We start from the raw sequence: 13,162 nt of genomic DNA, 5'->3' as shown, positions 1-13,162 counted from the left end.
AGGATTGGTATTCCTTCATTTCGGCTAGGATTAAGCCTACTGAGCATACTACTACTATCATCAAGGAGAGGGCAATCCTGACGTTTTGCATCTTAACAGGAAAGACGATTGATTTAGGTCAATTGCTTCAGAACTCAATGCTAGATTATGCAAAAGGTAACTCTCCTAGTGGACTCCTCCACCCTTCTCTTATCACAGACTTATGCCATTATGCGAGAGTGACTTGGGCAGCAAACGAAGAATTGTTGAAACCAAAAAATGCCATTGTGATAATTCAATCACATAGGTCACTGACATCTGATCAACAAGATACACGTGAAGCTCAAAGAGAATTCAACCAAAGAGCTGCTGAAAGACATGACCATGCTCAGGCCCAACAACAACGAACACAACCGTAACGAAGAAATGTGCGAGATAGATTAACTTATTTGGAAGAGGAAATGCGCCAACAACGCCAAGACATGGACGCGTTTCGGTTTAGGACCGATACATTCATGGATTATATGATGGATTTCACATCTGTCTTGGCTCAACAATTTCTATCAGCTTCCACATCTGGTAATCCATTTCCACAATCTTCGCAATGGCCACCCGCATATGATCCGCCTGAGTATCACCCACCACAAGAAGGAGCAGACGATGAGGATGGCGATGACCACTGACGATCATTGCCCGAGGTATGTGTATTCCCTAACTTTCACGATCATTTACATCGAGGGCGATGCACATATTTAAGTTTGGGGGAGATATATTTGCTTGTGTGTTTGTAGTGTCATTTAGTTTTATTTGGGTGTTTCATTTACTTTTGAGATATATTTGCTTGTGTTTGTAGTGTCTAAGATATATTTGCTTGTGTTTATAGTGTCATAGTCATGAAAATTTTTGAAATGGCCAAATTGGAAGAAATGTCATGTATTTCATTCATGATAATCAATCAATTTGAAAAATTTAGAGAACGATCATGAGATTTGGTAAATTTGAGACTTATAAATTCTAAATAACTCTGCGATTTTCATTTGATATTGAAATAAATTTTTGCAAACACATATATGATTGAGGCAATCTTTGATTTTATTTGGGCCTATTTATATTGTTCATAAATATTCATTTGAAGCCCTCTTGAGCCTATATGAGAAAAAAATTGTGTTCTTGAAATTTCTTGGAAGCCAAACACATTTCTTTTGAATATATATGTATTTGGTTGATGCATTGAGACACCATTTTTTCACGATGATTAGATTCTACTTTGTGTTGGTGAATTGAGATTTTGTCTAGAACTATCCAAACAACACTCGAGACGAAATACGAACAAACTATGATTTAGGTGATATTTTGGATCGATTGAGCCTTTCAAGCCACCAAATAAAAATAATTTATCATTTGTCACCTCTTTGTAGCTTATATGAATTCGAATGGCACATGTGAATATGTGTAAAAGACCCCCATTCGATATCCTTTCAAATATCCCACATTTAACACCCCATTGAATATCTTAAACATTAATTTCCTACCTTCTCAAGGGAGTAAGAATTCAAAGGATCAAAGAAATTGAAATTCTCCTACAAAAGAAAAGAAAAATAAATGATGTTTCATTGAAGAAGTTGGAGAAAAATGGGAGAAAAAGAGAAGAAATGAATAAAAAATGGAGATAAAAGAAAAAGTGGAGTTTGCAAAAGAGATAACATTCAACTTACTCCCTTATTTGAACTCCTAATCTTTATTTGTAGCCATGAGCCAAGGCCTAACATTACAAGCATTACAAATCCTATTGACCAAGTCATAGTTGTCCAATATACTAGTGGAGAGTGATTGGGAGGATCAAGCCTATGGATAATCGATAAACACTTACATTGAGTACGAATCTTGATCAATTTTACACACACCTCATTGCATCAAATATTTATTGGGTACTCCTTTCTTGCTTTAATATATCGTTGAACCCAATTTTTACCGGAAAAGACCTCTTGATTTGTGTTTGTAAAAATTGAAATCGATTGAGAATGTTTTGAAACATGAGTTGAATAGATTGGAAGTTAAGAAAATTAACCGATTGCATGATTATATCCGGATGAAAAATTGGTTTGATTGATTTGACTTGTGAATGCATGAAGAGTTAGTTAAATTATCTTGAGGCCAAGTTCTTTTAAAAATATTTCATGACTTATTTGTTTGTGTGTTTTTATTTTGCTCAGGACTAGCAAAATCCTAAGTTTGGGGGAGTTTGATAAGTGCAATTTATTGTACTTTTATTACTTGTTTTTAACTTGGAATTCTGTGATTCTTGAGCAGGTTTTATGTGATTTGTTGTTGTTTTTGTTTTTATAGTTTGGAAGCTTAGAATGAGAGTTTGGAGTATTAAAGTATTGAATTGGAAAGTGTCAAAGATAAGAAAAATACAGCAGCTGCACTGCACCCGCGGTAAGACAGTGCACCCGCGCTAAAAGGAGTATCGCATCTGCGTTTGCACACCAGAAGCAACACCGCACCCGCGGTAGGTTCTGCAACGCACCCGCGGTCCCTGCACGACAGAATCCGAAAAATCTGTAACTTGGTGTGCTGCGCATGGAAGTCCAAGATAATGGTGTGCTGCGGATTGAGGCTTGTCTAGGACTATAAAATACATCATTTTCTTACCATCTAGGGTATTGAGGAGCCAAGGAAAGAGGGGAGGCTGCTGCTAGATGATTGAAGACTCAAGTTCATCTAGTTCTTGAGAAATCTTTTGCACAAATCCGGGGACGGAATCAGCACTTCAAACTCTTGTTCTAAGTTCTTCTTTCTTTTATTTTTCATTTGATATGTCTTGTTTTAGAACCATGTTTGTTGTTTTACTTGTGTTATTATGAACTAATTTTTATTTATAGAGGAATGATGGAACAAAACTAGATACCATGTGTTGGAATCTATGAATAAGCTATTTAAGTTCTTCATCTTGTTCTTTTGTATTATTTCAATCTTAATGCTTTCAATTTATTGGCCATAATTTGAATGATTTATATGTTTACAATTTATCACTCGGAAGAGGAAATTATAAACAAGAAAAAGAAAAAAATACATCAATGGTATTTATAGAGTTTGGGAGGGCCTATAATGCTATTGAAGCTTATAGAGAATCTGGTGCTTGATGTGTTATTTATTTGTAGATTGTTGATGGGAACATTGCAATCAAATTTTAGATAACTAAAATCTACTAACACTCGGGAGAGGGAGTAGATAATTATAGGATTCTTGGCTATTGAATAAGAAGGAGTTTTACAAAATAGCTACAAGCATTTACACATGGTGGATAGTTGAGTGAAATCGGACCTCTAAATCTTTTATTCCATTGTTATTTGCTAAAAAGTTTGGTGCTATATTTTATTTAATCCATTTTCAATATAGCTATTCTTGTGAACAAATCTTTTAATTGATTTTTCTAAATAAAGTCTAGACTATTTTAATTACAAGTACTAATATACATTTATATACACATTCCTCGTGGGATCGACACTTGTATTCAAAAATACATTTTACTATAACCTGACGTCGTGCGCTTGCGAGCAATCAAGAAAATACGCAACAACTTTTATGATTTATTGGTGAAAAACATATTTAGTTTTAAACCATATTTCATTATGAACTAAATCGGTTGTCCAAAGATTGACGTAGGTTGGTTGAAATATTATTTTTGAATTATTGAGTTTATGTAGTAATTTCTCTTCGTTTATTTGTGTTTACTTGTTCTTAGTGATTTCAAATTACTGGCCATTGTTCGATTGATTATATAATTGATATTCATCACTTGGGAAATATGATTGAAATTAGGATTGTAAGAAACACATCGTAGGGTGTTTATACTGTTCGGAATATGTATAACCTCATCGGAAACATGACAAGAACATTATTTACATATGTTGTTTATTTCTAGATTTTAAATATGAATATTAAAATCAATAATAACAATACATTTCTATTAGTCACTTGGGGAAGGGGGATAGTAATTTAGTTTTCCTGTTTATTGAACGAGTTGATTTCAGTTGTAGAACAAGCCAATAACAATTAAATATAGTGGAAACCAAGTGAACTCACATATCTAGGTTTATTCTCTTGTTGAATTCAGTTACTTGTGTGTTAGTGCTGTGATTCACTTATTTATTTATTTATTTGTCAATAATCGAAAACTTGATTAAATCTTCTGAATAAAGTTAGGCTATTTCAATTACGATATTTACTACACTTTAAATACATACTATATGTAAGAAATTTTACATACTCGTATGCTAAAACTTGATACTGTACTTGTGATAGGCAAAAATTGCAATATATATTAAACATGTGTTTCTAAACTCATTTAAACCTAAATATAGTATACATTAAATTAAAATAATTAAAAGGGAAATATTTACCTATGACTTTGAAAACCGTTTTACAAATTGTAATTATGTAATATAATATGTATTAAATTAGAGAGATATTTATAATCTATTTTTTGTTACTTGTATTTTATCTGTGAATAATTTTGATATATATTTTACATATAAAGTGAAGTCTAGATAACACAAAATGAAGTGTAAACAGACGTTAACTTTAATTAAAAACTAGTGTATCGACGCACGCCTTGTATAATATTTTTTATAATTCATTTGCTTTATATTTAAATGAGAATCAAAATATAATTATAAGAAATAACGAAGGAATATACTGTAATTTTGATATATAAATTAAAAAATAAATTGAAAAATAAAAGAATAAAAAAAAGATGTAAGTAAGAATTGAACCTATAACCTAAAGAAACAATGACTCTATCCACTGAACTACATATAACTTGCAATAGAATTTTAACATTTTATTAATATATATAATTATTAAAACAGACCATGACACCAAAGTTAGTAACTTTAAGTGTCTCAAACTTAATAAAATAGTATAGATAGTATAGATATTAACTGGTTTTTTAAAAAATTATGTTATTATATTTTGAATATGAAATCTTTGAAGAATTTCGAATTTTTACTAGCAATTCAGTTTACTATATATATAATTCAACCAAATCGAAATAAAATAGTTTGATTTTCATAGTAAATATTTGAAAACCAGAAATCGGAAAAAAAAAAAAAAAAAAAAAACGAACTGACTGCTGCAAAGGTGGCGGGTCTGAACCCGGTCTCACGCCCGCCCTTTGCCATCCTGCACAATGACAAGTTCTCCTTCAATTCGAGTAACTTAACCCAACCACCAATTTCACAAGAACTTCAACCCCTTTCCAATCCCAAGTCCAACGAAACAGTAATTAGCGATCACTAACTGCAACATTTTCCTGTTGTCGGAGCTGATTATTTTTTTTAAATCTCCGAAAACGAGTGGAATTAGAGCTGAGGTCACAACAAGAGCTGAGGAAGGATGGGTGTACCGTCTTTTTACAGGTGGCTAGCAGATCGGTACCCTTTGTGTATCGTGGACGTGGTGGAAGAAGAGCCCGGAAAGGATAATAACGGCGTGCAGCTGCCTCTCGATGTGTCTACCCCTAACCCTAATGGCATTGAGTTTGATAATTTGTATTTGGATATGAATGGTATCATTCACCCATGTTTTCATCCGGAAGGCAAGGTAATTATATTTATATCTTTGATAGTTTAATGAAATTTTGTTTCTTATGGAGATTGCTGTTTTGTTTTCTTATGGAAAGAATTATTGAGTTTGTCTATTTTTTCGAGAAGAAAGAATGTAGGTTTGAATTCTGAAGTTATAATTTTTTATACTTGGGTGGAATGAGTGCTGCAGAAATTTAAAGAAATTTTGACGGCTGGGAGGACTTAAGCTGAAATATGAAACTGTAGGGGCAAAGCAATACATGGAAAAATTGGAAGTTTTGGGCTGGTGTGCGTTAGGTAAAATTTGTATTTTTCAGTAGCTTTTAAATGTGAATTATAATTTTCTTGACATGGGGGAAGGAGGCAATGGCCTCTGTATTTTTGATGCTGGGGAGGCACAAATAATGCTGAGTACAAAAATCTAGATGAGGGGAATAGTTGGATTTTTTGGGTTGGTGCGGGATTAGGATGAGTTATAAACTTGTATTTCAGTAGATTTAGATGTAAAATTCGAATATACTTTTGCTTGGAGGGTGTCCTATCAGCTTTCCATTTGGTTTGCCGTTAGCCTGAATTCGGGAATCGATGGACCTCATTAAATGATCAAGTATCATTTCTTTAGCGTAGCCATTTGGAACATGTTTGCTGTATTTTGTTAAATATGGAGGTTGTATCTTGGGTTACACGGCATTAAGCTCTGTTGCTTCAATAGGCAGTATTAGCTTTGTCGAAAAACTTCATGTTCCAGTCTTAAATGATGACCCTGCCTCATTCTCTTGAATGCAGCCTGCGCCTACCACTTACAGTGACGTGTTTAAATCAATTTTTGATTACATTGACCACCTTGTTTCATTGGTCCGTCCAAGAAAACTTCTTTATATGGCAATTGGTAAGCTGCTTTGATTAGATTTAATATGGTTTTTCTCACAAAAGAATAAAACCTAAAGTTAGGGATTTTTTATTTTGCAGATGGTGTGGCCCCTAGGGCTAAAATGAACCAACAAAGAACTCGTCGTTTCAGAGCTGTTAAAGACGCAGCAGCAGCTGTATGTATTCCGACTAGTCAAACATTTCAAAGTGGTGAAAGGAAGAACTCTGACTTGTTTATGATAGTAACTCAAGAAATATTCACCTGTCTTTATTGTCAGGAAGCTGAAGAAGAAAGATTGAGAAAAGAATTTGAACTTGAGGAGGAAAATTTATTGCCAAAAGAAAAGACTGAAACATCTGATTCAAATGTCATCACTCCCGGCACTCACTTTATGGCAGTTCTCTCTGTAGCTCTTCAGTATTATGTACAGTGTAGGTTAAACCATGGACCTGGATGGCACTTTATGAAGGTTTGATAAAAATTATCTCAGAATCATCTTTGATATTCAATGTAATTCGATATATTGTAAGCCTTTCTCTGGAGTGATGCTTGCTAGTTCTATTTTCATTTGGCTCTGGCTTCTAGGGATACCTTTTTTGTTCTTAATTTTATTTATTGGACTCCATGTATTGAAGGTTATTCTTTCTGATGCAAATGTTCCTGGCGAGGGGGAGCACAAAATTATGTCCTACATACGATTGCAGCGTAACCTCCCTGGATTTGATCCAAACACTAGGCACTGCTTGTATGGTCTGGTGAGTGCAAGACTTCGTATTTCTTTGTTATCTTTTCTTTCTCTTTCGTGCGAGTGTTGGAACCGTAGTTCCACATTCCATGTTTTTCTTTTATTTTAAAATTGCTTGCTACGAAGTGCTCTGTGTAGATTGCCATTGTCTGAAACATGTTTGCACCTGTTTTAAATAGGATGCAGACCTGATCATGCTTTCTCTGGCAACACATGAAGTTCACTTCTCAATACTGAGGGAGGTTAGTAGCTATTATTTCTGGAAGCAATTTCAATGAACTTTCTTGTCAGTCGTGAAATAAATGTTGCATTCGGATTTTAAGTGGACATTTCTCAACTCAAAGGCCTTGAGCAAAACAAAAACAAGTAGAGATAGAGCACATGGAATTTCAAAGAGAAAAGAGCTACCCGGCCTCGCTATTCAGTAGGAGTTTCCATATGCTCTAATAACATTTAAAAATTTATTATTTCTCCAATTTTTAATTGACAAATCATTTTCACATTCAATCTATTGAGAATACAATTACTTATCAATCATGACTTTTTTTCTAACTTTTCCACCCATCATCATACTAATTCACATTTTTCTCGTATAATTATGGCATATTACATCCTCGTTACTTATCTCTTCAAATTTCAAAACTCATGCCCAAGCACCATTTCAAAATTATTTTAGAAAATTATCTCAAAACTTTTGAAGACAGCAGCGAAATTCCTACCGGAGACTTTCCAGTGTTTTTTAATCATTTTTTGCTGATTGTGTAGGTAATCAATCCTCCTGGACGCCAGGAAAAATGTTTTCTTTGTGGTCAGACTGGTCATCTGGCTGCTGAATGTCACGGAGGAACCAATGGCGAAGCTCAAGATGTGAATGGGAATTTTTTGAAAGATGTTGCCATTCATAAGAAGAAGTATCAGGTTGGAAATTGTATTCTCTTGTGATTGATCCTTTCGTCTCATCTCATTGCTATCTTTTGGGTGTCCTTATTTTGGATTTTTTTCGATAATACATCCATTATTTTGATGGCAGTTTCTGAACATCTGGGTCTTGAGAGAATATTTGGGATATGAGATGGATATCCCAAACCCTCCATTCAAAATCGAGTTTGACAGGCTGGTGGATGACTTTGTGTTTTTATGTTTCTTTGTTGGCAATGACTTTCTTCCTCACATGCCTACCTTAGAAATTAGAGAGGTATGTGCCTTAACATCGAGGAATATTTTTTTCACTTTGTTTAATGCACGGAGAGAAAGAAATCAAGAATGCTGCGAAAGGAAGTTGTCAAGTTATTTTACATATTTATTTCAACTACCTAATAGTATCAGCATGATGCACCAACTTACAAGAATCTCGAGACGACGGAATTGCCTATGGCCACGATGATCATTGTTTATCAAAAGGCTCTTAATGCACATAAATTTATCTATGACCGATAGTGATTTCTCAAATTGGGATTTCAAATTCATTGTCAGCTATACCTATGTCTATACCAAACTTGTGAATAAAACAACGGAACAAGGCTGATCACAAACGAAACAAGACAATGAGCGAGACAAGCAGTCAAGGCTGAACACATTTAAGCAGAGCAAGTCGATTCGTGGAAAAGACAAATACATGGATCAATACATTTTTGCTAAAAACAAAGCTCTGTCTTGCTAGAAGTTGGCTGAGATAAAACTATAATTAAACATAATGGAATCAGCAATGCTAATCCTGACGTTACAACCCAGGGGAGTAGCGGAGGCCATGAATAAGATCATGAGAGATTTTTTGTGGGACGGACCCGATGGGGTACATCATTGTCACTTGGTTGCTTGGGACCAAGTCTGTAGACCGAAATAACGAGGGGGCTTGGGTATTGGAAATATATGGCAAAGTAGTAGGGGTCTTTTAGGGAAATGGTGGTGGAGATTCTCCAGTGAGGGGGAGTCGTTGTGGAAGAAAACCGTTGTTAGCAAATATGGGTTACAAGATAATGCTTGGGACGCAGCCATTGTAAGAGTTGTTACTTTCAGGAGTACCTAGAAGTTTATATATAGGATCTACCCGACTTTTCTCCAATCAGTCAGGGTTGTGGCTGGGGAAATAAGATAAGGTTTTGGGAGGACATATGGTGGGGGGATTCTTCATTTTAAGATCATTTTCCATCATTATTTCAGATTTCGACGGTTCATAATCAACATATTCCTCTAGCCAGTTTTATGTGACATCCTTCTTCGAGTAAATTTTCCATTATTTTAGCTTCCCTATTTTCCTATCTATCATTCCATTTGGAAAGCGGCAATCTCATCTAAGGTTTAAGTGTTCTCGTGGACTGCACTGTTTGGAAAATTACCCGCGCGAGACGATGCAAAAGTGGTATCCTAATTGCGCTCTATGCCCAAGTTGGTGTGTGTTGTGCCGGCAAGAGGTGGAGGCCCAGCACTGTTGCCATAAATCGCCCATCATTTGTCTTTGGTATGGCCTGGACATTTACAATGATCACACCAAGTCCTTTTGTGGAAATGTTGGCCAGGAAATGCAGATTTTTGTGTGGCTAATGCAGACACATCAGGAGCAGATGGTGGGATTGGTGAATCATCAGAAAACATGACTTTTCTTCGCATCTCTTCACGTCGAACTTCCGTAAAGGCATCGCCGGGAGATGGAAATGGGTCTCTTGCAACTACCCGGCCACAAACATCATCAAGATTGCGATTAAGCCCAGCTAAAAAATCAAAGACCCGTTCTTTCTCAAGATTACTCATGATCTTGATGCTGTAGTCTGCACAAGATGAGGAATCATCACGAAACAGGTTCAGTTCTTGCCAAATATCTTGGAGGTCTGAAAAATATTTCGTTACAGATTTTTCCCCTTGCTTCATATCCTTCAATTTTGATCGGAGCTCATAGATTTGGGATGCATTTCCAAGGTTGTAGTACATCCGGCGAGCAGCGTCCCACACTTCCTTGGCTGTGTGAAACCATAGATATCGCCGAATGATTTCAGGCTCCATTGAGTTGATTAGCCAAGCAAGAACGATGGAATTTTCAGCCAACCAATTCTTATGTGTTGGGTCAGATTGCGTTGGTGGCTTTAATTCCCCTATGAGATAACCAAGTTTCCCATGCCCACAAATAACGATTTTTACCGATTGAGTCCACTGGAGGTAATTACGCCCATTTAATTTGTGGGTAGTGATATGGATTGAAGAAATGTCACTACCGGAAAAAGTAGTGACAGGCCCAAGAGTTTTTTCAGGCATGGTTTCTTCAGAAGAGACGGATGAAGTTGAAGACATTAGAGTAGGATGTATTGAAACCGTAGAGCTCTGATACCATGAGAAAAATATTGAGAGAAAAAACTTGTGTATTTCATTGAAATAATGCATAAATTTATAGTTACAATGGATATATCAAATCCCAACTATTAAGGAGAAACAAATATTAGAAAAAATTACCCTACCAAATTTACAAGATTATCATATCCTATCACATCAATACAACTTATTGATATCAATTTAAATTCCCATCAGATTTATCGTAATCTACAGAATGAAGATTGAATTATGATCTTAGGTGTGTTCTTATGTCGACTAAGACCCTTTATTTATACTATATTCGTCATAGAATGATTAGAAATAGAATCTTCAAATTTTAGGAATCAAACCTATCATATAATTTTTTTTCATAATTTAGTGGTTTGCGGAATCTCGAAAAATTTTAACTGATTTTTCATTGTTTCTTACAGACACTGATAGTGTGGGTATGACACATAATTGTTACATGAATTATCGTCAAAGTTGGCAGGCCTTCAAGTTTGCCCCGTCTCTATGGGGCTTGGCTTTATGGAACCCATGGTTCTTCCATTTGCTTTGTTCCGCCGCTTGATTATCTTCACCAGACTTGTGTATATTGGACAGTTTACTTGTTGGAATGAGCCAACCAAATGAACTAAAATTATTGTAATCATCAAACAACTGCCAAAATTGATTGATAACACAAGGGTTAATTTACAGAAGAGATGTTTTAATTGCAGTCACCTTTTTAGGCGATATTGTGTAATTGGAACCACTTAGAATTCCACTATTTTTCCATCAATTGCTTCCCAATCATTAGCTTTTTAGTTTTCCATTTCATTGTTGCAGGGTGCCATAAATTTGCTCATGTTTGTATATAGAAGGGAATTTGCGGCTATGGGTGGTTATCTTACTGATGCTGGTGAGGTAATAGAAATAATGCTGCCGTAAGATGTACAATTTGTGATAGTAGCCTATGCTCGATACTGATTCAGTTTTCGCTCAAGAATTTGTGGGGATGTGCTTGCCTGCATATTATATATATATATATATAGACTGAAAAGATGGTGGTAGCATTATTAGATTGTGCAAGTAAGTGACTGGTTGGATTGTTCAAGGCTTAGATGTTAGGGTATATAACGGGATAACATGGTAACATGTTTATGTAAGATTGATAAGGTTTATGATTAAGAAATGACTATATATCAATCCACTGGAGCAAGTTGCTTTCCACACTTTCAATTTTTTTATTTCAATTCTACGGTTTTGCAAGGATTAAATTTTGTTAGTCTTGATAAGTTTTGGTTTTATTGATCCTTATTTCAGGTCTTCTTGGATAGAGTTGAACACTTTGTTCAGGCAGTTGCAGTATACGAAGATCAAATTTTTAAAAAACGGGCTCGAATACAGCATGTAGTCTCTGTCCCTTTCCTCTTCTTCTAGCCTCATTATTGGTTGTTATGCTCTTAGTCTCTTACTTTTGCTGCTGTGCATATATATATATGATAAAGATTTTGATTGCTTTTGCAGGAGTACAATTTTTCTCAGTTGAATTTACTGAAAAAACTGACGATGATCACACTAAAAAATCAATTTACTGGTTTTGGCATGGAGAAATTTATATATTTGCTAGAACAATTCTTGATCTGTCCCTCTCATTCTCTTACTCCGAATGTGCATGTGGACATGTCTGCTTATCTTGAATCTTGTTATGTATTGTATTTGCTTTTAAATGTAAGACTTTTGGGATCTGCTGAGAAATGGCCACTGAGTTGAGAGAGAAGTTAAATGGACAAAATGTGAAGCTAAATTGAAGGCAATGGAAACAGAATTGTGATTAAATTATATTCGATAGAAGTTTATTTGCTGGTGTTCTGATATGCACGTTGTCTAATGCTCTAGAAGCCATAATTGCAAATGAACTGTCGGAAGAGGGAACGAGGACGAAGAAGAAAAAAGGGTGGTTATTGAAAATAGATTTCGAAAAGGTCTACGACAATGTAGATTGGGTTTTTTTGGATTTTGCATCAAGGAAGAAAGGGTTTGGAGGGAGATGGAGAAGGTGGATCAAAGGACGTGAATCGAATGTATCATTTTCTATTATGGTTATGGAAGTCCAAGGGCTAAATTTAATGCTCATAAAAAGCTTAGACATGGTGATCTGTTGTCTCTTTTTTTGTTTAACTTGGTAGTGGACGTGTTGGGGAGGTTGGTCGATGAAGCTAAGGATATGAATTTAATCAGAGGGATCGAGGTTGGTAGAGACAGGATAGAGATATCTCATATTCAATTTGCGGACGATACATCTTTCTTTGTTAATAAAGAGGATCATATCAGGTTTTTGGTGGAAGTTGTGAGATCATTTTGCGACATGTCTGGGTTAAAAATCAATTGGGAAAGAGTTCTTTGTTGGGTATCTATTGTGAAGAAGAAGAAGTTGAACTGTTAGCTTAGCAAATTGGATGTGGTAAGGAGAAGTGGCCGATTAAGTATTTGGGAGTGTCTTTAGGAGGAAATCCATTACATGTCTCGTTCTGGGAACCCATTCTGTCTAAGATGTCTAAAAAGTTGGCAAGTTGGAAGAGAGTTTTTCTGTCAAGAAAGGGAAGGTTAACGTTGATAACATCAATTTTAAACGCACTCCCCATTTATTACATGTCTCTTTTTAGGGTGCCCAAAAGAACACCGGACGTGATG

At 35.4% G+C, this 13,162-nt stretch overlaps 1 protein-coding gene across 3 annotated transcripts in view; it reads left to right on the top strand.

The window, feature by feature from the left end:
- The first annotated feature begins 5,104 nt into the window (after positions 1–5,104).
- The window catches only part of LOC142532011 (5'-3' exoribonuclease 4), a 36,778-nt gene continuing 28,720 nt past the window's right edge, over positions 5,105–13,162 (top strand). The window contains exons 1-11 of one of the 3 annotated variants that reach the window (XM_075638310.1): positions 5,448–5,586; positions 5,761–5,867; positions 6,357–6,459; positions 6,540–6,616; positions 6,719–6,910; positions 7,077–7,196; positions 7,366–7,428; positions 7,952–8,104; positions 8,217–8,381; positions 11,315–11,392; positions 11,792–11,878. In XM_075638310.1, the coding sequence (XP_075494425.1) occupies positions 6,450–6,459; positions 6,540–6,616; positions 6,719–6,910; positions 7,077–7,196; positions 7,366–7,428; positions 7,952–8,104; positions 8,217–8,381; positions 11,315–11,392; positions 11,792–11,878 (945 nt within the window). In that variant the 5' untranslated portion in view covers positions 5,448–5,586; positions 5,761–5,867; positions 6,357–6,449. Of the gene's footprint in view, positions 5,587–5,760; positions 5,868–6,356; positions 6,460–6,539; positions 6,617–6,718; positions 6,911–7,076; positions 7,197–7,365; positions 7,429–7,951; positions 8,105–8,216; positions 8,382–11,314; positions 11,393–11,791; positions 11,879–13,162 lie in introns of all 3 variants that reach the window. The other 2 variants (XM_075638307.1, XM_075638308.1) reach the window with 2 other exon arrangements.

The sequence above is a fragment of the Primulina tabacum genome, chromosome 17 (assembly GCF_025594145.1).
Source record: "Primulina tabacum isolate GXHZ01 chromosome 17, ASM2559414v2, whole genome shotgun sequence".
Lineage (NCBI taxonomy): Eukaryota > Viridiplantae > Streptophyta > Magnoliopsida > Lamiales > Gesneriaceae > Primulina > Primulina tabacum.
Note: the sequence above shows the minus strand (reverse complement) of the source record. Positions and strands in the feature narration are given on the sequence as shown.